The sequence below is a fragment of the Canis aureus genome, chromosome 11 (assembly GCF_053574225.1).
Source record: "Canis aureus isolate CA01 chromosome 11, VMU_Caureus_v.1.0, whole genome shotgun sequence".
Classification (NCBI taxonomy): Eukaryota; Metazoa; Chordata; class Mammalia; order Carnivora; family Canidae; genus Canis; species Canis aureus.
In genome coordinates, this window is record NC_135621.1 from 71,477,525 (window position 1) to 71,502,579 (window position 25,055).

The following is a 25,055-nucleotide window of genomic DNA, read 5'->3' on the forward strand; positions in this document are numbered from 1 at the left end:
ATGTTTTTCTTCTTCTTCCCCCCACTGTTTGGGGGTCAGAGTTTGTGAGTCAGTCTGGAAATCTATTTCTTTTTTCTTTTTCTTTTTTTTTTCTTTTTTTTTTTTTGGAAATCTATTTTTTTACTCCTGTTGAAAGCAAGTGTTTATATGGTTCCAGGCGAAACACATCTGGGTTCAGTCTCCATCTCTGGCTAAATGGATGACAAGGAAAGTCATTTAGCGTCTTTGGGTCCGTTTCCTTGTATGCAAAATGTAGATAATTAACCTACCTAATGGGGTTGCACGGAGGACTAGTGATAATGCACGTGAAACAGTAAAGCTCTTATTTTCATGTATTGGCAACAGTAAACTTTTTTTTTTAAGCTGTATGGAATCTGTCCAAGCTGACCAAGACATTTATTCTTCCTTTTTAAAATGCAGATGTCAGTATATTAACAGGGTAACTTGGGCCTCCAGACGGCTCTCCTCTCAAAAATCTTGATGGGCTTAGGGAATAATCCTTAATTTTTTTAGTTCCATATATTTCTATTGGCACCGCCCCCCCCCCCACAAACCCCATCCATAGTCTTGAGCAGAGAAAGCTTTTTTTTTTCCTTAAACGTTTTCATCGACAATTACAAGGGAAGGAAAGACCCTGAACGAGACTGAGGTCAAAGAACGTCGTGATAGGACGCGGGTCATCCCGCAGGTGCAGGGCGTCCGGGGCGCCGGGGGCGGGGGCGGGGGCGCGAGCCACGTGGCGCCCGCGGGGGCCCGGCCCCTCCAGGCCGCCGGCGCCCTCGCTGCGGGGGATGCGCGGCGGCGCCCAGGTCCGCGGCGGCCGGTGAGTCAGCGCCGCGCCCGGGGCAGCCCCGCAGCCGGCGCGGCCCGGGGAGCTCGGGAGCTCGGGAGCTCGGCCGCTCACCGCCTCCCGGGTCCGCCGGGCCGGCGAGGTGACGTCACCGGGGCTGGGCGGTCTCGGCGGCTCCGCCAATGGGAGGCCGGCAAGGCGGCTCGCTGCCCCCGCTCCGGCCAATGGCGGCAAGGCAGAGCGGGGCCGTCGGCGTCGGGCCAATGGGCAGCGGGCAAGGAGCACGAGGCGGAGTCGCGAACCCGGCCGCCAATTGGGAGGAGGGGGCGGAGCCCGGGCCTTGTCAAGCGTGACCAACCAGAGAGAGGAGCGGACCCCAGGGGGCGGGGCCGCGGCGCGTCTCCCCAATCGGGCAAGGCCGGGGGCGGGGCGTTCTTCCGGGCGCCCAATGGGGAGCGCGGCCGGAGCGGGCCTGTCAAGAGCAGGGCCTGGGGGCGGGGGGATGGTGAGTCGGAGATAAACACTCGGCGGCGGTGGCGGCGGCGGCTCTTCCCCGGCTGCTGTCACGGTGTCGGCGGCGCCCAGCGCCCCGGGCCCCTCCCTCCCGGCGAGCGCGGTCGCCCGACAGGCTCTCCCCGCCCTGCTCCGCGGGGCCCGGCGGCGGCGGCGAGCCCGAGCGGTGGGGGTTGGTCCCGCGGCCGCGGCCCCCGGTGCAGAATGGCGGCGGCGGTTCGGATGAACATCCAGATGCTGCTGGAGGCGGCCGACTACCTGGAGCGGCGGGAGAGAGGTGCACGGGGCCGGGGGTCCGCGCCGGGCCGGGGCCGGGGGCTCTGCGGGGCACGGCCGCTGGGGGGGCGGAGGGCGCGACCGCGAGCGCCTCCAACCCTCCGGCTGCCCCACGCGCGGTGCGAGGGGAGGCCGCTCCGCCCGGGGGGGCGGGGGGTGCGCGGGGTGCCCGGGGTGCTCGGGGTGCACGGGGTGCCCGGGGTGCTCGGGGTGCACGGGGTGCGCTAGGTGCACGGGGTGCACGGGGTGCCCGGGGTGCTCAGGGTGCTCGGGGTGCGCGGGGTGCTCGGGGTGCCCGGGGTGCACGGGGTGCCCGGGGTGCTCGGGGTGCCCGGGATGCCGCCCCGCGCAGGGCGCACCAACCTGCGGGACGTCCCCAGCGGGCAGCCCGGGCTCCGCGAGCTGAGCCTCAACAATGAGCAGCTCGCTCGCTCCTTGCACCTGCTCCGGACTGAGGGTGCTCACACAATTTAAGGGAGGAGTTTAAAAAAAAAAAAAGAAATCCTTGTTCTAAGAATTCCACCTTGCATCGCTTATTTCTTGACACAGAAATTTCTTTTCATCACATGCTCGTGATGAAAAATAAGGTCTACAAGGAGCTCCTGTGCAGGGGGCTGGGGGGGGGGAGTGTTGAAGGTTCCAGGCTCATTCATTAACTGGGTCCTCCGGTTTTCTAGAAGCTGAACATGGTTATGCCTCCATGTTACCCTACAGTAACAAGGACAGAGATGCCTTAAAACGGAGGAACAAATCCAAGAAGAATAACAGCAGTAGCAGGTAATTTGGTAAATCTTTCTCTTTCTCTCTCGGATCACGATACAAACTGCAGAATGGAAGTGGCCTGTGGTGATTATGACCCAGGAAAATGCGTTAAGTGGCGATCAGGATTCAGGAAGGCGCACATGGTCCTAAGCCACTGGAGGAAGCAGCCCTTCTGTTTGGGTTGAGGGGACAGAAAGGAGAAATGGAAAAGCTTTGCGCTTCTTTATGAACTTTTTAAACTTAATTTTTGCTTTTCTTCCCTTTTGGAACAACGACAACAACAACAAAAATCTGTGGAAACTTCCAGTGAGATTGGTAACCGTGACAATATTTTGCCTACAGAAGTTGCAGATTCAGGGCAAGCTTTTTTTTTTTTTTTTTTTTTTTTTTAAATAATCAAAGAGGCTGGACGTTATCCATTTCTTTTACTTTTCATAGTGAAGATTGTACAGACACGTTAAAGTATCTGATTTAGCCTTAGGGGTAGGACTTCATATTCGACATGTAAATTAAATGCAATGGTTTATCTCCTCTGTTACATCTACTTATAATGGCAAAGAGGAATGATTGAGGTTGAAACCTCCCTTTTGGTGATGGAGGATTAATATTAAAATATTAATATGCCACGATCCTTTTACGTTTGGCTTATAGTTCTTAAAATCTGTGAATCTCACTGGAAAGCAGGTGGTTAAGGGTCCGTGAAATCACATTAAAGCCCTGAGTACCTATGAGTACTCTATAAATGAGTACTCAATAAACCTACCCCCTTTTTTCCCCCCTCTTTGCCCTTAAAATATAAGTTAGCTAGGAAACCTGTTAGGTCTCTTTACTTATACCTTTCATTCCAGTAAATTAAAGCCCCTCACATTTTCATCACTGGCTTACAATCCTTATTCCTCTCCCACCGTCATGTATAACTCCCTGCGAGTAACTGTATTTGGTCACCCCCTGTGACGTCACACACACCACTAAAAGCCAGGAGGTCCCACTTAAACCTAAACCCACTTGTTCTTGCTGCTGCTGCTGTTGTCCTTGATTCATCCCATTGTCCTTAGTGTTGCTAGAACCACAGGATGTGAGCAGCACCCATGTGCTGGGCTCTTGCCGAGGAAGGAAGGCACGTGAGGGATGAACCTGGTAATTAACCACCCCACAGTTTTCTCTTTCCCTCCCATCTTCCGCGTTACCTGAAAGTGGTAGCGAATAGATCCGTGTGTGGGTATTAGGGCCTGACTTGTATCCTGCAGTGCTATAAAACAATTTAGCTGTGTTGCATCTTGTTAGTCTTTTTTTTTTTTTTTTAATTTTTGGAAGAATTTTGAAGCTTGTTGGCGTATTTTTTCCTGAGAAGGTAGCCCAACTGTTGCTTTTATTCTTGTCCGTTCATGGTTTAGGAGGAATTGTCCACCTTACTCGTCAAGGCTTAATCCTCAGCACTTTATTTTTTCCTAAGTTTCGCAGGAAAGTTGGGGGAGGTTCAGTGGTGGGGAGAGGAAGAGCAAAGGGTGTTGAGAGAGAGAAGTAGGCTGGTCCCCGAAGGTGATTAGGAAAGAAAAATAATGATAGCTGAGAATCGCAAGCCACGAAGCAGATTCTCTTTAATATCCAACGTTATTATGGAGAAAATAGCTGTGACTTCTGAGTTTGGGAAGAGCTCTCTTCTGTTAATGGGCTTGGTGTGCTTTCCACGGTTACAGACCAGAGGCTGTCACAGTTTCCCATATTCCTGACTAATAATGAATTAGCGTAGTACCTGCGTGGTGCCGGATCTCCGAGAGGCCGTGATTAAGCCTGGAGATGGCACCAAGCAAACGTGAAGCAAGAGCAGGTTGTTTTGTTTTACTGTGGTCACTTCCTTCATGCCCCGTTGGGAATGACCCTTACCTGAGCCGTGAGCTGTCTCCCCAGAGAACGCAGTTTGCCCCCCACCCTTGATTTGAATTAGACTCCTCTCCAAGACCACATATGGGCAGGGTTCTGAACTGAGGTAAGGGCGATGGAGAGATTACTGCCGCTTTACATAACCGCCGGATAACAGTTTATTCTTAATTCAGGTTGAAACGCTGTGCTCTTTGCTTGTAGAGTCGGAGGCTACTTTTCCTTGGACAATTAAAAAAATAAAATTTAGCCACATATCCCAGCCTCTTGGGAACTAAAAATGCAGATCTTAATCCAATTCCTCTAGTTGCTTGTTTAAAAAAACAAAAACAAAAATGAAATCGTGAATATTGATTGTTTCAGAATCATCCAGAGAGCTACTGGAATACAGGGAAGTGGAATCTTTTTTTTTTCCCCCCTAATGACTTTTTAAATCAGTTACTAATAATTTAGAATTGAAATCCAGAGTTTTTAAAGGTATATTTTGCTAAATTGTAAAGCAGGTTTTGGCCCTCGTGAAAGAGGAAGTTCAGGACCCGCCAGCTAGCTCTTGAATGTAACAGTGGTTATTCAGCTGAGCTGACAAGGAGAGTCTTTTTAAACCCAACAACTTTCCCCATTCTCCTACACTCTGTAGTTTGGCTTAGTCATCTTTTTGTGAGAATGAATATACAGATATTCCTTTTTTTTTTTTTTTTTTAAAGTAGGCTCCGTGCCCAGCAGGGAACTCGGTGCAGGGCTTGAACTCATGACCCTGAGATCAAGCCCTAAACTGAGATCAAGAGTCCGACGCTTACCCGACCGAGCCACCCAGGTGCCCCTTGTTAGGATATATTTTTTAAATGGTGATATTTGACCTTTACCAGCCATTCCAGAGTCATCAAATCTTCCAGTAACCACATGGAAAAAAATACTTTTGACACAAGGTACCTGTGTATTCTTATGCTTTAATTAAAAATAGAAATCTTTACCCATTAACAGAGTTGGCAGTCTCTGAACAGGATCGTTCTTGAAAGGCTTACTTTCATTAACGACAAACTCTGTTCAGTCCCCCAGGTGCACCTCAGTAATGCTTTAGCCGGTAGATGTACGTCCCCTTGTACAGATCACAATGTGTCGGATACTCTTAAGGAAGCAAATACCATCTGGAGTTTCCAAGACTGTTCAAAGTTTGGAAAGAGTTGTCCTTCCTATGGATTTGTTTAAAAGTTTAACTTTTCTTATATATATATATACCTTCAAGGAATCTAGAAATTTTGGGTAAGAGTGCCCTGTGTGCTATTTGCTGCAATCAGAGATTCTATTCTCTTCAAATATCCACCCGTCTCTCCTCCACCCTGTTCCTGGGAGGGTCCTGGCCTGCAGTTAAGCAGGGAAATCCTGACCAGCTGCTATCATATACTTTTATCCATTTAAAAAACCTGTCAGACTTTGAACTTGTTGTTCCCTGGTAAAACTAAAATGCCACGTGCTTTAAAGCCAAAGGTTTACAGTGCTGGCCTGTTGTCCACTGCGCTATCCTGCTGGCCGCGGCAGGAAGCGAACCTTCAGAAAAATGTAACTGAACAAGGCTGAGGGAAAAACCAAGTGAATCAATGTAGAGCTTGTAAGGTAACCAATTTTGAGGTCCTCTATCTAGAAAACCAATATTCTAAAACTTCAAATACTGCCATTATTTTCTTGATTTTTTTTTTTTAATGTTTATTTTTTTCCTGGCTAACAAAAATTGACGTCCCACAAATTGATGTTGTGGAAGAGAAGTTTTATTGCTGGACTGGAAATTTCCCACTTATAAAGCCACACGCCTACCCCCCCCACCCCCCGCCCTTCTCTGGTGTGAGTGAGCTCGCGGGTGGTTGCCCCTGATAGGAACGAGTGGCTGAGCCTTCACAGAGGTCCCGTTTCTCCATGAGAATTTCTCTATAGGTCCAGAAAGGTTCTGACTGTGGCCACATAGAATTCATGATCTGAGCCAGGGTGTCCTCTCCCAAACTGGTTAGACTCCAGAGAATGTCCATTAAGAAAGGTCGACTTGAGGGAGATTCCTCAAATTTATCATTAGGGAGGAGTTGTGTGAGGAGGACACTGAATTGGCCACATTGACGGGCTTCCTGTGACTTCTGTGAAAACCTGTCCACAAATTCTTAGGCCAGACCTTATAATTCAAGGTCGGCTATAAACCCCTTAATAACAGGACTTCCCGCCTCCCGCAGCTTTCGTCCAGGGCTCTCTAATCACGTTTACAGCTGCTTCCTCACTGATCTACGTGTGTTCAGTAGATAATGGACGATCATTTTTACTCCCATTTTACAGAAGGGTTAACCGAGGACGCGAAGGTAAAGAGCTGTGTTTCTTCTCCAGTGCCAGTCAGTGCGAGGCTAGACTTCACACTGCACCCACCTGTGGCCTTGACCGGTGTGATCCTCTTTACGTGCAGCGGAGTTTTGGAGGCCCCTTCTTGAAATCATTTGGTAGCTGTTCACCAGCAGCGTTTTTCAGGAGCTTGTACGTGATCAAATAATGGCATCACAGAGTAGAAAGATTGAGGGAAGAGGGATTATTTTTACCCACTTAAAATCGTATCCTGTTGTTAAATAACTTAGCATAAAATTTTGGCGTATACACTACACGTAGAAAAAACTGGAGGCCTGGCACCTCCGCTGCTCTGCCCCCAGCCCAGAGGAGGCTCTGATGTTCTCTAACCCGAATTCACATCACATTGCGCAGCTGTTTTTCTCTTTGTATAAATAGACCCCTTTTATTTCCTTTCTTAAAATGGATTACATTTCCACCAGGGATCGCGTGCCTCTTAAGTTTGTCACTTCTCCTTGAACTCTATCTTGGATATTTACGTTTATCTAACTCCTCAGAGGGGCTCATTTCTTTAGCAGAGCCCGCCGAGTTTTCCTCCTTTTTTCTGTTTTCTCTTTACCAACTTTGGAGAGAAAGAGGTCAAAATAATTGTATTGGTGCTGAAATAGTCCTTTAAGACCAGAATAATCTTACTCTTTTCTTATTTTCCTTATTTCAGATCAACTCACAATGAAATGGAGAAGAATAGGTGAGTTGGGGATTTTGAGGGTGGGATGAGGGTCGTTTTGATGTATCCTCTGATCTCAGAGACTTGGATTTTTTTTTTCTTGGCTCTTCCCACAAGTAGCCCCTGATGTAAGGGTTTCCTCAAGTCATGTAGGCAGCGTGCCCCTAAACCACTTAAGTAGATGCAGGGCTTGCAGGCTCCAGAGGCCACCCCCTCTCCTCGCTCCTGGGACCTGCTCCTCCTCAGAAGTGCCTTTCTGGGTGACCGTTTCACAGGCCAAAGCATTTTAGGTCATGAGCAGTGTTTCCACAAATAGTGTCTTTAAAAAAAAAAAAAAAATTACATGCTACTGAATATAATTGGTAGTTCCGTCTTAAATCATGTACACACCCAGATATATATAAATACACATATGTGTGTGTATATTTACAGTTTACTTGTGAATAAAGATTCTCAAAATTCAGGCAAATATATGCATAGCACAAATTGGAGATGGTGATTCACCAGAGGAAGCCTGCCACCCTCCTTGGGATCCATCTGGCTGAGCCCGAGTTGATCTCTCTCACCTGGATTGCCTCTTGCTGTTTGTTTAAATCTTCATTTTCCAAATGTGGCTTGTCCCCTTCAATGATGTAGCCTTGTGGTTCTCGGCTCCGGTTGTACGTTAGAGTCACTTGCTGAGTTTTTATTTTAATGTTTCTAAGAAATATTTTTGTATGAAATACATTACACACATTTTTATACTTGGGGGAGAAGGAACAAATTTTATAAAAGAACTTCTAGAAATCTTCAAATATGAGAATGAACAATGTAGTCGAGTCCCGCGTGTCCGTTACCCACCTTCAGCAATTATCGACATTTCGTCAATCTTGTATAATCATAACTACCACTCCCAATGGACCGTTTGAAGGCAAATCTTTTATCTCTAATAAAGACTTTTTTTAAAAAAAACATAACCACTTTTACCATGCTGGGGGGAAAAATTAATAGTGATTCTTTGTGGAGCTTTAAAATGAAAGAAAGAAAGAAAAACTAAATAAAATAAAATGAAAGAAAGAAAGGAAAAGAAAAGGAAGGAAAAGGAAAGAAAAAAAGAAACCAAGGCCCAGACCTCACACCTAGCCATTCTGATTTAATTGGTCTGGGTTGAGACTCTGCTCTAGTATTTTTTTCAAAAGCTCCCCGGGTGATTCTCGTGTGCTGCCAGTGCTGAGAACCACTGAACAGGCCTCCGTCTGGTCTCCGAGCGCCCATCAGTTTGAAGCACAGGCCACCCATTCGGATGGAGGAGCTCTCGCGTGCTCTGCATGAACCAGATGACGCGTAAGGGTGGCTCTGTAAACACACGTGGTTATTTCACGCAAACCTTCCTCGAAGAGGGAGCCCGACTCCGAAAGTCAGGGTCTGAACGACCTGCTCCGTCAGTGGAAGGCCAGACTTCCTAGGAAGGAGAATCTTGGAACAGGGTGAACGTCTAGCGTTTCGCACTAAGGAATTTTGTGTGTACGTGTGTGCTGCTCCCCATCCCTCTTCTTCCCTTTTCATTTTTCTGATGGTGACTGTTTTAAGTCCGAGCTTCCCTTATGCTTTGGGGATGGACACGTCATGGACTGGGAGCTCAAAAGGATCTTTCAAGGTGGAGAGGTAGTCCGATGTGGCTTCTCTTTCTCAACTCAACTTTCTGCCTTTGGGGTGAACTGGGTAAATGGGACTCTTTCTGCTGAAAAGTCTCTAGTTCTTCCCCACCCCACCCCCACCTTTACTTAGGCATTTGTTTGTTTACTTTAAAAAAAAAAGATTTTATTCATTTATTCATGAGAGACAGAGACACAGGCAGAGGGAGAAGCAGGCTCCATGCAAGGAGCCGACGTGGGACTCGATCCCGGGTCTCCAGGATCACGCCCTGGGCCGGAGGCGGCGCTAAACCGCTGAGCCACCCGGGCTGCCCAATTTGTTTACTTTTTATATTTCCATTAGGCACTTATTTTTGTCGCTATTAAAAGTTTACCCCTTCAGGTAAGGGCTCTTAGGCTTACTACAACTTTGTGCCTTGCACCTCTGCAAGAATGGCACACAATGTCAATTTTGCCTTTGTATTTTCGCAGTTCAGGGTTGTTTATGTTTTGCCTACCTTGCCTCAAGAACTTGTGCTCAACACCAGGTATTAAATGAGTTCACACTGGAGGCTTAAGCCAGCATGCTCCCCATCCTAGAGAAATGTAGTTTGTCTAATGAGAAAGACGCAGAGTTTCAGTGAACACACGATGTGCTCAGATGGGGGGAGGCACAAGAGGCTCTGGAGGCAAAGAATCTAGAAAACTGGATTTGAGGTCCTCACCGGGCAAGCCACTTTTAATTCCGACTGCTTCCGCGTCGCCAATGTGTGCTTGCCGAAGAGTTAACTTATCTAGTTTCCTTATTGTCCTTTCTTTTTTGGAATTTGGTCTTTTAAAGCCTTGATAATTCTTTCTCTAGTCCAGAGCATGTGAACAGAAAAGAAGGAAGTAAAGACTCAAATTTCTTAATTTAACCAAACATTGGTTGCTGCGGCCCAGAGGAGGAACTTAAAGTTGTCGGGCTCTTCTCCCCTTCTGAGTGTAGGTGCTTAAGAAGCTTCGAGTTTTAAAGTCCACGGAACAGCTGCCCTGGTTTCAATCGATTCCTATCAAAGAATCCCGCTTGGCTAAGTGCATATACACTTTAGCCATTTTTTTACCTTAAAACATCACATAAAAAGATTAACATGGCTCTCAAAAAAAAAAAAAAAAAACCAACTCAGGAAAAGAACTTCTAACAATGGGAATTTATTTTCCTCCTTGATATTGCAGAGTTGATTATAATTGGGTTGGATTTTTAAACAGAAACCTTTTCTGTGGCATTTTAGAGCTTTTGAGTAATTGGTGTTCATCAGGGCTCACTACGAGGATGTGGTGCTCAACACCACCTTGATAACCTTGGTGTTGGTCGGAAGAAACTAGCCTTCTAGGTGGTGGAGGTGGGGTGTTTCCCATTCGCTAGATGAGCATCCGCGGAGCATGAAGGTGCCGTTACTAGGTGCTGGGACTACAGAGCCCCGAGGAGCCCAGACCCCTGGGGCAGAGGGTTCAGCTTAATGTCGCTGGAGATCGGAGTGTCTGTCACTAGGCCTGTGCTTCTCTGAACTGTCATTTTGTGGGTCTAGCCACCTAAGGAAACCCTTCGAGTGTGTGGTGGTGTTTTGCTTTTTTTCTTTTTAAAACTAATCTTACAGAAAAATCTGAGAACTACAGAAAGTCTTTCTTAAAAAAAAAAAAAAAAAAAATTAAGTCGTCTGTGATTCTAGCTGCCAGGGGAAAGCAGTGGAACTTTTGATCCCAACGGTTGTTTTTGGAAAAAACATAGTTTGGTGTAGAAAATTGAGAAGTTTCAAAAAAATACAAAAAAAAAAAATATATATATATATATAAATCACCTGTAATAGATCTTGCAGCAGTAACAGCTGCCACCATTCCTGCCAAGTTCTGTATCCATCTAGACTTCTGTGCATGCTTTTCTGAAATCAACCTGGGATCATAGTAAATAATTTGTGGTCTTTTCATCTACATTATGAATATTTTCTAGTGTCCTTAAGTCTCCTTTTGTAACATTACTTTTAGTGAATGCCCAGCATTACCTCATATGGAGGGGCCATAAGTCCTATAACCAATCCCCTGTTTTAGGTTCTTCGCAGTATTTTGCTAATATAAACAATACTTCCTTAAACTACCTTGTAGATAAATCTCTGTCCAACGCCATAATTATATCCTTAGGGCAAATTTATAGTTGTGGAAATAATGATGTACGCATTGTTATGGTTTTCGATGTTGACTGCTGGACTCCCCACTGGGCAGGTTATAGGCTGTATTTTCCTTATACCTTCACAACGTGATATTCTAATTTAAGACCTTTATGAGTTTGATATGTAAAAAAAAAAAAAAAAACAGACAACCAACTTGTTTTAATTTGCATTTGTTACATTACCAGCACGAATAATTTTCATATCTTCGTGTGTTGGTATTGCCTATTTTCTACTCAGGCGTTTCTTTTTCCTTATTTTGAAAAGATTATATCATGTGAAGGAGATTGCCCCTTTGAGTATCACGTTATTGTCCAGTTTATCATTTCCTCTACAGAATCCGTTTTCTCTCACTGTTTGAACTTGCTGCCTCTGTCGTATATTAAATTCTCAGTTCATGGCGAAGTCTGTTTCTAGACTGCTTCTTCGGTTCCAGTGATCATCTGCTCTGCTGTCCTCTGCCAGTGAGCATTGCTTCAGTCATTGAGGTTTTATCATGCACTTCAAGATCTGGCAAAGCAAATCCCTCCTCCTCCCTCCTCCTTTTTTAATTTTACCATGTTGTTAGCTATTTTCACTAGTTTGTTTTTCCCTATAAACTGTATAGTCAGTCCATCTCTCCGACCCTCAAATCCTTTTGGGATTTTCAAAGTCAAAATTTAATAATTTCAATATAAATTAACCTTTAAAAGTTCACATTCATGTATTAGCTCTTTCCATCCAGGATTTGGTATGTGTCTTCATTTATTCAGATCTTTTTTCTGTCTCTAAGGTTTTATAGTGTTTCCCCATAGATATTGCATATTTCTTATAAAAGGTATTCCTGCATTCTATATATTTTTAAAGTCTCTATTATATTCCCATTGTAATCACTAATTAATTCTTGTTGGAATATAGGAAATTTTTTTAATCTTGCTGCTGATGTTATATGGCTTTGTTGGTGAAAATTCTACTGTTTTCCTTCTCTTAGCTGGTAATTCTTCTGGTCTGAATGCCTTTCAGTAGCACTTCAGCAAATGGAGACTGAGTGAATGCATATAAGCTGCAGCCATTGGGGCCCGGAGTCAGGTGCTAGAATGGACTTTTTTTTTTTTTCTTTATCTTTTTTTTTTTTTTTCAAAAGAAGGCTCTGGCATCTTCTTTAATAATAGACACTCGTTTTTCTGGAATGGTACAAATGCAGGCCTTGCTGGAATTAGGCAGCTGGTCTAGAGAGATTACCTCTGCTAGAGTCTTCTGACCCCATGACAAAAGGTTTGTGTGTGTGTGTGTGTGTGTGTGTGTGCGCGCGCACTCTGTGGGGAGGACTCAGCAGCCTGATCTAAAGCTATTATTTTCATTTGGTCTCACAGTATTTCAGTGGCATCTGGTCCGGTCTGAGAAACTCCTGCAATCAGGTCTCTTCTGGCACGACACTCTAATTGATTGCAGGCCCCTGTAGTTATTTTGGCTTCTCAAATGGCCAAGCTCCTTATATCGGAAGAGGGTAGCGGCGTAACTTTTGCGTTGGTTCCAAGTTGCGGTAGGCATTGCACCACTCTGTTTCTGAACTTTCTTGACCACATTCAGATTTCACCCTAAGGTGTTGTAACAAATCCACATTCCTTGTTGCCACATGGGGCCGAGGGCGTGGCCTGGTTATTACAAAGAAGGGATGTAGTTATCAGTGTGCAAATCCGGCCTACGTTGACGTGTGGAGGAACACCCAGATTTGTGCCACCGGAATCTATCTTGGACTGTATCTCTTGGATAGATGGCATCTGCCCTCGGAAGAACTTGGAGAAGAGACATAGGCTGGTTATTCAACTAATTTCCAGTCCCTACTGGAGCACTGAGGGCACCGCCTGACTTTGTCATAGACCTTAATAGTCACAGGCTGAGAAAGCTAGCAAGGACTAACCATGACACGCATCGTGAACATTCTTAAAATTGGGCTCCAGGATGGAAATGTTAATATACTTATGTATTTCATAGTTTTAGTACAGAAGTTATAACTTCAAAATGTAGTAGTTACCATGAATTGCTCTTTATGAATTGTTCACTGATGTGTTCCCCTACAGCTAGCCTATATAACTACCACTGTATTTTTTTTTATAAAGATTACTATCACGATTATCAAAAATCTCCAAAGCCTTCTAAGATTCCAGTTAAGTTGGTAATCATGATTCATCTGGCAATTGTTTATAAAGGGATCATTTTAGGGAAAAGAGCAGAGTACTTTTTTCCCCTCAAAGCATGACTTGCAGTCTTCACCTGGACTTCTTGCTTAACCCAGTAAGGCTCTGTTCTCAACCCCAAATCTGGAAAAAGTTAGTCTCTCTTGTGACCTGTGACCACTTTTAGGGAGTGATTTTTGATCCCTTAAGATGATTTTCTTACTCTAGACTAAACTTATTTTTCTCACTATGTGGCTCGTGCGTAGCCATATCGGAAATTTTTATCAGACCTCCAGTTAGCCTATAGAATTCAGAGCTATTTGATTGGCTACATCTGTGCTCAAAGTGAGGAAATAAGATGACGAAACTTTACGCTCTTGTTTATTGTTTGCTGCTTCTTCGGTGAAGAACCTGAAGCCCAATTTTAATGAAAAGTGGTGCTCGGTGAGGGGCCTGCCGTGTATCACGTTCGTTAGGTAGGACTTTCCTCAAAGAGAAGCGCATGCATCGCCTGAGATCCCAGATTCTACCCTCAAGTCAGCATCTGCGGATGCTTTCTTGTTTCTAGGCCCCAGTGGGGTAACACAAAATAAAAATCTTGGTCTTTCCCATTAGTTGGTGATGAAAGAACGCCTGGGTATATAGGAAGTCTGCAGTGTGTGAACAAGCGAAGTGTGATCCATTGGGAAAGGGGAAAAAACAGGTTCCGACAGTCTATGGAAGCTTGACATCCTCTTCAGTCAAGCAAGATACGGGTGAGGGCAAAGGAGAAATAGGTTTTTTGGGGGGGGAGGCGCGTTGTTGTAAACTTTCGGTGAGAGCGGCCATTGGTCATAGTCTAAAGGTAGCTCAAATCAGGAATTCTGTGTATGTTCCATCTCCAACTAAGTTTCAAGAAGCTCCAAGGCGGGGACTGGATCTAGCCGACATCGCATCCTGGCCCCTAGGATCGCGGCCGTGCCCGGCAGTCCTTAGAGAGGCCGGTGCAGTGAACGAATGGACGCGCCACGTGTGTGTTTCCACGTTTCCATCCGTGAACCCCCCTTCTCTACCCCCCGGGGCCGCCACCCCGGATGCTCCGCTCCGACCTTCCAGCCCTTCCTTTGCTTCAATCAAAAAGCTAACGATCCTCCTTGGTGGCGGCGCCTCCCTCGCCTCCCTCACGACAGACACGCGTGGGCCCGACCTGATAGCGCCCCGCCCCGGACCCCGGGACCGCCTCCAGGTCAGGAAGAGCTTGGGCTCACCTGCAGATTCAGAGGCGCGGTCCGCAGCCGGCAGCCCCCTGCGGCCTCCGTCCTCCCCAGTCCGTGCCCCAGTTTGCGGACGTGCTGGCGGGAGAGAGGCGCGGAGAGACCCGGGGCTCGGCTCGGCTCGGGGGCCTGGAGGGCGGCGGGCGCAGGTGCCCCTCAGCCGGTGCCCGGCTCTCCCTGTTCGTGGCTGACGGGCTCAAACCAACGACGGAACTGAGTGGGATCGAACCCTTAAATCTTCAATATTCTTGGGATTTATTTTGACGTTCGTCTCCGCGCTCCTCTACTCTCTGAGTAACCCGCTCTTTGCCCAAGGATTTGCAGTGTTCCCTCGGGTAAACTCATACCCATTCTCCAGTCTGTTGCTGGGAATTTAAAAAATCCGTTCACTTGATATTGTTTTTTTAATTATCAAGGCTTTATAATGCAGTTTCGTGTCTGGTATAGCACATTCTTCCTCACTTTCCTTTTTCAAAAATCTGGCGATCCCTCACACATTTACTCGTCAAGATGGAGTTTATTTAAGATTTCACTTGTTCATGAGAGACCCCGAGAGGCAGAGACCCAGGCGGAGGGAGAAGCAGGTCCCTGCGGGGAGCCCGACGCGGGACTCGATCCCGGGACCCCCGGGTCACGCCCTGGGCCCAAGGCAGATGCTCAACCACTGAGCCGCCCGGGGGCCCCCAAGATGGAGTTTACACTAATTTCCTAGAGTTAGTAAGAGCCCTTGGGATTTTTTTCTTGGAATTATGTTAAATTTGTAGACCAACTTGGGTAACCTTGGCAGTTGCTTTCAGGTTTCGAATCTACTACTTTTGGATGCGCTACTTTTTTCAAACATTTACTCAGATTTTCTTAGGTCTCTCAGCAAAGTTTTAGACTTTCCTTCCTACAAATCCCTCCTAACCTGTTTTTAGTTGATCCTCCACATGCTGCCCTTTCCTCTGTGTCGTAGGAGGGAGCGTTTAGGTTCTTTGGGCACAGACGGCACATCCGGGGACGCGCTTGGGTCCCGCAGGCCAACATCTGCCCCTACTGTCCTCGGGCTGCCGCGGAGCCGCCGTAGCGGGGGACCCGGTGCCCTTCGGTGCTTTCCGCCCAGCCTCAGGCTCCCTTCCCCGAGACTCGACAGGATGTTGGCCAAGAAGGAGGCCTTTCTTTCGCACACATTTTATAAGGATTGATAAGATCCTCGCTAATCTAAAACTTTTTTAAATTCCAGGATAGTCAGCATACAGTGTAAGATTTCGGGTGTACAGCACCGTGTTGGGCACAGGTGCCCTCCTTCGTCCCCATCGCCTAGTCCCCCCTCCCCTCTGGTAACCACAGGTTTGTTCTCTAGAAGTAAGTGACCGAGTCTTGGTTTGCCTTTTTCCCTTTGCTCATTTGTCTCTTAAATTCCGCCCGTGAACGAGCTCCTGCGCTGTCGCTCTCTGACTGCAGTCGGCATCCTGGCCCCTAGCTCCGTCCGCGCCGCTGCCAATGGCAGGACTTCCTTGTCGGCCGCGGCTGGGGAGTACTGCGCTGTGTGCATCTTCTCTATCCGCTCGTCTCTCCACGGACACCCGCGCTGCTCCCGTGCTCTGCCTGTTGCAAATACTGCCGAGAAACACGGGGGGGCATGCACCCCTGGACTTAGTGTTTTTGTATTTTTGATGGAAATACCCAGGAGTGCGGTTGCTGGGCCGTGGGGTAGTCCTATCTTTAACTTTGAGGACCCTCCACAGTTTCCCACAGTGGCTGTACCAGCTTGCGTTCCCCCCACAGTGTAACGGGGTTCCTTTTTCTCCACATCCCTGCCCCTACTGGTGTGTGTTTCCGATTTTCGCCATTCTGACAGGTGTGGGGTGGTATCTCCTTGTCGTTTTGATCTGCATTTCCCTGGTGATGAGTGATGCCGAGCACCTTTTCTAGTGTCCGTCGGCTGTATGTCTTCTTTAGAGGAATCTCTGTTCATGTCTACTGCCCAGTTTTAATTGGATTATTTGTTTTTTGGGTGTTGAGTTGTATCTGCTCTTTATATATTTTGGCTAACCCTTCACTGGGTATGGCATTCGCAGATGTCTTCTCGCATTCGGTAGGCTGCCTTTTATATTTGTTGATGGTTTCCTTCACTGTCCTTGCTGATTTTTTTTTAAATGAAAAAAAAAATAGTATCTTTAGCATAAAGTAAGATCTGTATTGTCATAGAAAATCGGTTACATTTTCCATTAAATTTCCTTAATGACAAAAAGATAACTTTTCTTTAAGGAAGAATTGGATTTTTACCAGATAGCTTCCATCTGCCTTGTGAGACGCTTTGAGTTTCCTGTTGATTTTTCAAAGGAATATTACAGTGCCGTACATACCTGTTTGATCCCGGTCTGCAGAAGAAGCTAGGATTGAATGAATAACTGTCGCCATATGGAGAGCACTCATGTCAGACCCTGGCCGGGGGCTTCTGTACCTTGTCCCAGATAACATACTGGCCTCTGGGCACGGTGTTCCTGTCTACTGCTGGGGAGGCTGTTGCCACCTGGAGTTAAGTTACTGGCTGAAGGTCACACAGGAAGTGAGTGGCAGAGCCGGGATCCCAAGCCTTTACTCTTACACGCTACAGTAACATTTGGTTGTGTAGTGATTCACAGATTCAAACTACTAAAGGAACTAAAAATAATAATAATAATAAAATTTGAGATCCTTTTCAAAACCGTACCGAAGAAAAGTTATAGTTTTTATCTAATCCAGGTACCCACAGGTATAGGGCACACTTGGTTCTGAGCATTGCCGGTGATAGCTCCGATCAAAGATCTGTCTCTTTGTGCTCCTAGAGGCCAAAGGTACATCGTCCGTTCAGAGTAATTAAAGCGCTCTTTCTGAAGAGTCAGCACGCAAGGTTTATCAAGGTTCGTGACCTAGGCACGAAGCCGTTGGATCAGCGCAAGCAGAAGAGGCCGCGGGACAGGAGGGAGCCAGGACTCGGCCCAGCCCTCCTCCGCTGGGGGGCGGCGGCGGGACCGGCCGGGAGGAGGTCTAAGGTGGGGATCCGACCGGGGTACCGAGCGGCTTCCTGCTCCGTTCACATGGCAAAACGCTGCTGGCTTCCGGAGGGGAGTTATACTAGTTCAGCGGGACACTAGACCTGGGAGAGGACCGGAGCCCGGGGCAGGGGAAGAGTCAGGAGTGAGGAGGACGTGCTCTCAGGCTGCGCAGGGACGCGGCCAGACGCCGGGGTGCCTGTGTCCCGGCCCAGGAGCCCCGGGGGAGCGGTACGCGGGGGTTGTTTGCTTATCTCGTTCAGGAATTGAGTGTCCCTATAACAGGACGGACTGGGCCTGCTCCGCAGACCTCACCCTTCCCCCGTGGTTGGCCCAGGTGCCAGCTGGGGATGTCTGCAGCCAGGGGGCAGGTGGGCAGGGCGGCCAGGGGGCTGGAGCCGTGGGGGCTGCAGGAGGCCAAGGCGGGTGGACAAAGTTGGCTTCGGGCCCCGACACAAACCCAGGAAGAGCTCTGGTCTTATTTTCCTAGAACCAGGCCAAAAGGTACTGAGTGAACATGTATTCTCCTTCGCCTGAATTAGTCAAGTGGCGTATTTCTAGTTTCACAACAGAAGCGTTCTTTGGAAAACCTACATTTGGGTAGTGAGAATTCTACTTTCTGGGCTAGATTCCCTATATAACTAGAAATGACGATGCATGGAAAGATGACTTTATTATGTTTTTATCAGCAGACAAACTTCCTAAAAAATTTACATACTCATTTTTGTAGATAACCCCACGTCGTAAAATGACTAATAGGGCAGGCACTGTTCTGAATCATGCGGTGTTTGCAGATAACAAGTAAGCTGGAAAGTGTCTACATCTAATTTTTAGACTTTTTTCCTAACTTGACAATTTGTACACTTTGGGAGAAATAGTTTGGATAACTGTATAAGTGACTATGCTTTCTCAGTGTTTCTAGTATGGTCTGTGCCCGTGGCTCTTCTTGAACACTAGGATTGAAGGTGAACAGGTACATTTTACACACAGGTTCTGCTTTTCTTTCGCCCTCCTGTAGTGGTGGCAGGAGCAGACCTCCCATGGGAGTCTTTGCCTGTGGCCGTTCCGCAGGGACGGGGCTTTGAGGCAAGCGGAAGACCTACCGGAGAGCAGGGCGCTTTTGTGCCCTAGGATCTGCCTGGCTCGAGAGTGGATGCTGTACTCTTCAAGTCTGTCAAGGCCTAGAGGGTCCTGGGAGAGCTGGGGGAGCTCCTCCGAGAGCTGGGCCCGGAAGGAGGCTGGGAAGGACGCGACGCACCGCTGGCTGGATCTGCCTCGAGGGGAACGTTCTGAAGTCTCGCCGCGCAGGGTGTGAGCGGGCTTCCCGGTCGTTACCGCGCCTCCGACCTCCAGCTTTCTGAAGCCGTGTTCTTGTTTTGGTCCCAACTTTTGCTAATACGGTCAACAATTTGAAGTGGGGGCGAGGGGCAGGCAAATTAAGCTTTAGGGTCGTCCCCCGGTTCAGCTGGAGGGTAGCCCCCAGGCTCCGGGGCACCCTGCTCCGGTGGTCGTGTGGGCTGAGCGGGGTGAGGAGGTGGAGTAGAGATGGCCCGTGTCCTCCAGGGGCCACGGCCTCGTTGAATAGGCGACGTAAGCCACTCCGCAGACGTTTATTAAGGGGGAGGGGGCTGGGATAACTCAGCAAGGACTAAGTGGCAGGCCCAACTTTCTTTCGAGACTTTATGTCCATATAAGAAGACAGAACCATTTTGCCTCTGTTTTGCCCAGGGCTGGCAGGGTTTGATATCTTGCTTTCCCTCATTTCACAATGTATCGGAGACTTCCTTCCTAGGAGTAAATAGAGCACATTCGGGTCTTTTCATAGCTGCATAGTATTCCACTGAATGGATACGTAATTTATTTAAGCAGCTCCCCATTGATGGTGACTTGGGTGGTTTCGATCTTTGCTATTAGGAGGCAAGCCGTGACGAATCCCCGCACAGGTCGCTCGCGTGTGGCAGTAGTCTACACGGCCGTGCCGTAGACCTACTGGTCCATAAATGGGAAAGAGGAAGTATGGGTTGAAAGGGTGTTGTCAGGTTACGCCGTAACCCAGAAACCTGGAGCTAACCGGATAAATATGACTAATAGTAGGTCTTAGTCCTGCCCAAACACCTGTATTATAGAGACTTGCGAAAACCCCGGTTTGGGCTTCTCTGCGGCTTCCACCACAGTTGTCCAATTTCCAAAGATGCTCGTTTGACCAGAGGTCATTGGTGGCATTTGCCTGGGTAACTTCCTGCTCTTTTAGAACTTGTTCTTTCAGGTGCCTTCCAGCCTGCCGTGAAATCCTCAGTGCCACTGTGACCTTGTTTTTGTAGGCGGGCCCATCTTCGCTTGTGCCTGGAGAAGCTGAAAGGGCTCGTGCCGCTTGGGCCCGAATCGAACCGACACACTACACTGAGTTTATTGACAAAAGCCAAATTGCACATAAAGGTGAGTGTATCCTTGGGATTCCTTTTTAGCGTTCCCCATCCAGTGAGGGGGTGTCTGTTTCTTCTTTTTTTTTTTTTTTTTAATTTATATATTCATGATGGGGGGGTGGTTGGAGAGAGAGGCGAGACACAGGAGGAGGGAGAAGCAGGCTCCATGCAGGGAGCCCAACACGGGACTCGATCCCGGGACCCCAGGACCCCAGGATCACGCCCTGGGCCAAAGGCAGGTGCTGAACCGCTGAGCCACCCAGGGGTCCCCCGGTGTGTCTGTTTCTGAGGGAAAGCACCTGTGTACCTCCGTGACCGTCCTCTCCTCTGGAGAGCCCTCTAGCCCGCCTCTCAATGCACCTGGGGAGTCCCACGCCCAGCACGTCCGGAACCCCACCGGGCCTTTCTCACCCCTGCATATCAGAAGTTAAATGACCCTGCAGTTGTCCGTTTGCTGGAGCCAGAACCTGGGCTCATCCCTGCTAGCTCTTCTTGCTCCGCAGCCATGCGTGCCTAGTCCTCTCCAGGCCCCAGATGTTTCCCAGGCTAACTTCCATTGGCCCCACCATCGAGCACTGCAGGGAACTCCTCAGAGGCCTCCCTGTGGTCCTCCGGCCGCCTCTGAGCCTTAAGATAAGCCTCATGATCCCCAAGAATAATCTTTCAAAGCTCAAATCAACATGTCACTGCTTAGAATTCTTCAGTGGGCTGGGATAGTCTGTCACAGGCCTGCCCCAGGCCGCGTGACCTGCCGTCGCCTGCGGTACAGCAGCATCTCGTGCCCTGTCCGCCCCTTGCACTTGTCACGCTCTTACCACAGGGCCTCTGTACGTGCTGTTCCCTCGGTTTGGTATGCTTTCCCCTCCCTCCCTCACCTAGCTGACTTCTTGTCATCCTTCAGATCTCAACACAGGTATCACTAGCTCGGGGAAACCTTCCTGCCCTGCCTACGGCCTTCCTGCCACGGACGGGCCCATTATTGGATCTTTCTCTCTTAGCACTTATCACAGCTGACCTCAGACCATGGCTTATGTGACTGGTTGTCCCCACTGTCAGAGGGAGGGGCCCAGGTCTGTTCGGTCCCCCTAGACCCCAGCACCCCCAGAGGGTCGGAAACAGTCGGCATGTAGCCAACGCTCACCGTTTAGCGTGTTTCTAGAACCCTGGAGTCGCTATTGCCCAAGTGTCCCTTCACTTATGGTCAGCAGCCTCCACACGTGAGCGTTCTGGAGGGAAAAAGCCCGTTTTTAGAGCAGCGTAACCACAGTTAAACAGATGGGAAACGTGTTTAAGCCCTTTCTTGGACGATGTGGAATCAGGACTTGAAGGGACACTTCCCGCTGTAAGAAGGTCCCTGCGGTGTGGGCTGAGCAGAGCTCAGGGGCTCACCTGTGGACGCAGGTGCTCAGCAGCCGCACTTCCGCTGGGATCCAGCCCCCGGGGACGGGGCACCACGCACCCCCCGAAGCCCTGCACCCTCAAGCCCCGCGACGTGCCGGTCCCCTGGGACAGGCTCCTGGGGGCAACTGGCGTATGGGGCGCCGGGGGAGGGGCCGAGTCCGGGCCGCGCAGGAGCTGTGCCCGGGCACCAAGCACCCCCTGACTTGCAGAAACTGGAGGATTGTGACCGAAGAGCCATTCACCAAATAGACCAGCTCCAGCGGGAGCAGCGGCACCTGAAGCGGCAGCTGGAGAAGCTGGGCATCGAGAGGATACGGATGGACAGCATCGGCTCCACCGTGTCGTCAGAGCGCTCGGACTCGGACAGGGGTGAGCGCCCGCCCCGAGTGTGCGTGCGAGTGCGCGTGCCTGTGTGCAGGGGCCTGTGTGCAGGTGAGTGTGCGTGTGTGCAGGGGCCTGTGTATAGGTGCCCGTGTGCAGGTGCCCGCGTGTGTGCCTGTGCTGCCAGATGCACGTCCGTATGTGTGCGTGCCTGTGTGCAGGTGCTGTGTGCGTGCCTTGCTGCTGGATGCACGTATGAATGTGCTCGTGCCCGTGTGCAGGTACCCGTGTGCGGGTGCTGTGTGCACGTGCCCGTGTGCAAGTGCCCGCGTGCGTGCCCGTGTGCCAGATGCACATCGGTAGGTGCGCGTGCCGGTGTGCGTGTCCCAGGGCGGGGCAGCCCGAGGCCTGGGGGTGACGGGGCGCGCCGTGGGGGCATCGGGCCGGGCCGCCGCCACCCATGTGTGTCGCCCCGCAGAGGAGGTGGACGTGGACGTGGATGTGGACGTGGACGGGGACGCGGAGGGCGCGGACTACCTGGCGGGCGAGCTGGACTGGAGCAGCAGCGGCGTGAGCGACTCGGACGAGCGGGGCAGCCTGCGGAGCGCGGGCAGCGACGAGGGCTACGCCAGCTCCAGCAGGAGGCGGCCGGCGGCCCCGCACGCGCGCGGGGGCCTCTGAGGGCGCGGGCGCCGGCTGCCGCGGGTCCCCTCCGCGTGGACCGGCTCCTGGGCGCCCCGAGGTCGCCCCGAGGTCACGGCGACACCCGGCGCGGGCGGACGCGGGCCTGGGCCTGGGCACCCGCGCCCCGCTCGACGCCCCCGGCGCCCGCGGCTCCCCCAGACTCGGTTTCCCCCGAAGTGTGTTCTGCTACTTGTCTCTGGAACATTTTTTTTTCCTACCTCAGAGATAAACGAGATCTCCATTTCCCACTTAACACGAAGCGATTATGCCTTTTTTTCACCCCCAGATAAGTGACTTTTGGTCCAAGTCTAATCTATTTTCCTATTTGACTTTCAGCAATAACTGAGCTAGTGTCCTCGTCAGTGAAGGACAAGCCGCGTGTCTACCCTGTTGCAGGTGAACAGGAGGGGACGGCTCAGCGCCACTAGGGCCCCCCCCGTGTGGATGCACCCAGGAACTGCCCTGTGGAGGCTTCCGGGTCGATGGTTTAAAAGGCTGATCTTCCCTTTTGGTTATGATTTCTCCCTCAAGTGGTCTCCCACTTTGTAGCATTTTTATTTAAGCTAAAAAAAAAAAAAAACAGAGCACATGTTATATGTACATAAGACACATTAAATCTATAAATACTATTTATTCATTTTATATAAACTAATGTAATGGAAAACAAATTCTTATGACTTTGTGCTTTTATAGATGTTCTAGAAACTTTGTATGTAGGTATCTACAAAATTGGTTCATTCCCCTCAACTATTTTTGCATTCATATTTTTGGGGCCGAGGTTTTTCAGCCTCTGGCGAATCTTTTTCATTGAATCTGAACCATTTGTAAAAAAAAACCTGTGACGCTGAAACAGAGCGTGTGTCACGAAGTGACGAGAACATTCCTAAAATGCACAGACGCACCGCGACCTAAGGGCTCCACGGCCGAAGCGGCGGCCGCCCACCCCGCGCTCGGGCCCGGGGCCCCGGCCTCGCCTGCAGCGCCTCCACCTTCCACACCACTCCGAGTTCAAACCCGCTCCACGCCGAAGCTCGTGCTAGACGTGAAGAGCGGTCTAAACAAGATTACTTTTGTTTCTCCATTTTAATGATTCTCTATTAATTTTTTTTTAATTGGAAGTAGCTGATTCTTAAACGATTCCAAAGTCCTCTATACTTCTGTTTTTGTTTTTGTTTTTTCCTGCATTTCAGCTTTGGGTGGGGGGAGGGGCAGGTGACACAAAGGATTTTTTTTTTTTTTAATTGTTGGAATCTTTTCCAATGACCAGCTGAAGATTTGCACTGAAATACAACTTGTATGCCTTTTGCATTTTTAAAGCCTGCTTCCTGATTTAAGCAGAGTGATAGTGTTCAAAGAGCCAGCTCAGCCTGTAACATGTTTGAAAAGATGTACCTGCACTTTGAGGTCCCTTTCGAATGCCATTCGCTGGACCTCTCAAGCGTTTTAATTGCTACATTCAAGCGCCTCCCAAGTCCAAGATGCTGGATGCCCTGATGGCATCGAAAACTCAAGACTTTGGGCAAAGCTTGTGGGCTTGCATTGGGGGAGGGAAGGGAACAGAATTTGTGTATCTGTTTGATTTAGAAATAAGGCATCTGAGAGATGCCATTATTTTCTGTGTTTAAGTTAAACTGCATTTTTGTCTTTTGGTTGAAATATGAAATGTACTGTCCCGATATAAAACGGTAATTATTTGACCTTTGCACTGTTCGTCTGGTCCTTTTCAATTTGATTGCATATATAAATGTGCGACTTGATAGATTTTTTAATGCACGTGTGATAAACCGACACCAGGCCCAGACCTTAGTTTTCAAAGCGCGAGGTGGACCGAATCGACGCGCCAGCTAGGCCTCTCTCGGACCAAAACTGTGACCTTCAGGACCGGCAAACAGCCGGCGGCAGCTGCTCCCCGTCCCCACGCGGCGCCGGCCTGTCCCCTCGTGCACTGACCCACCAACGTGACTGCTCAGAGCTATAAAGTCTTTTTGGTTGTTTTGGGTTTTTTAAGCAAAATGAAAAACCTTTCTGTGAGGGTTGTCGTGGGGGGGAGGGGCGACGGGCAAAGACAGAAACCCCAGCCTTTAAGACTTTGACAATTGTACGTGCCCAGAGGTGTGTGTAGACATAGGCACGTGCAGATTTTTGTGTAAAATTGATTTTACGAAACAAATCTATACTCACTGATTCCACTGCGATGCGGATGGAGAAGTCCGTAGGCCACTTCCACGCAGTGAGAACATCCACCCGTGACCATCGCAGCAGGGCCAGCTCGCCCCGCCTGAGGGCTCAGAAAGGCGGGCGGGGCACGCAGGGGCCGCGGGGGGTTCCTGCTAAGCGAAGATCCTGAGATCAAGGAGCTGCTAGTGACCGCTGGCTCCTGTCCCCGTCACAGACCCGCCGCTAGCCTGCTGTCCTCTAAATCACTCGCTTGAGCAGGACCTCGAGTCTCCTGTTCAACCCCAGACTCTGCTCAGGGCCGCCTCAAAGCTGAGCACTGCAGGAGGCCGTGGGGCGGCCGCTGGAGCGGGTTTGTTCTTGAAGGGAAGCATCCTCCTTAGTCTCCCTAAACCTCTACTTTTTTCCCAAAAGCCACAAAGGGTCCTTACCTGGGTTTCCCGTGGGCCTCTCTGGTCCGTCCCTGAAGTGGCCAAGAGCAAATCCTGGGGGCGTGGGGGCGTGGGGGCGGGGGAGAGGATGGTGAGGATGCTGATGCTCAAAATAACTGTG

The 25,055-nt window shown here is 49.3% G+C and overlaps 1 protein-coding gene across 1 annotated transcript; it reads left to right on the top strand.

Moving 5' to 3' along the window:
* Positions 1 to 1,336: 1,336 nt before the first annotated feature.
* Positions 1,337 to 24,025, top strand: MXD1 (MAX dimerization protein 1). Its single transcript, XM_077915751.1, has 6 exons — positions 1,337 to 1,580; positions 2,257 to 2,356; positions 7,251 to 7,280; positions 19,821 to 19,935; positions 21,533 to 21,692; positions 22,123 to 24,025. Exons 1-6 carry the CDS (start codon positions 1,508 to 1,510, stop codon positions 22,323 to 22,325), a joined length of 681 nt encoding a protein of 226 aa, XP_077771877.1. The 5' UTR covers positions 1,337 to 1,507; the 3' UTR covers positions 22,326 to 24,025.
* Positions 24,026 to 25,055: the final 1,030 nt, after the last annotated feature.

Coding starts and splice junctions, on each gene's coding strand:
- MXD1 (XM_077915751.1), top strand. CDS start 1,508: ATGGCGGCGGCGGTTCGGATGAACATCCAGATGCTGCTGGAGGCGGCC. Junction 2,357..7,250: donor AAGAATAACAGCAGTAGCAG/GTAATTTGGTAA, acceptor TCCTTATTTCAG/ATCAACTCACAATGAAATGG. Junction 21,693..22,122: donor GCGCTCGGACTCGGACAGGG/GTGAGCGCCCGC, acceptor GTCGCCCCGCAG/AGGAGGTGGACGTGGACGTG.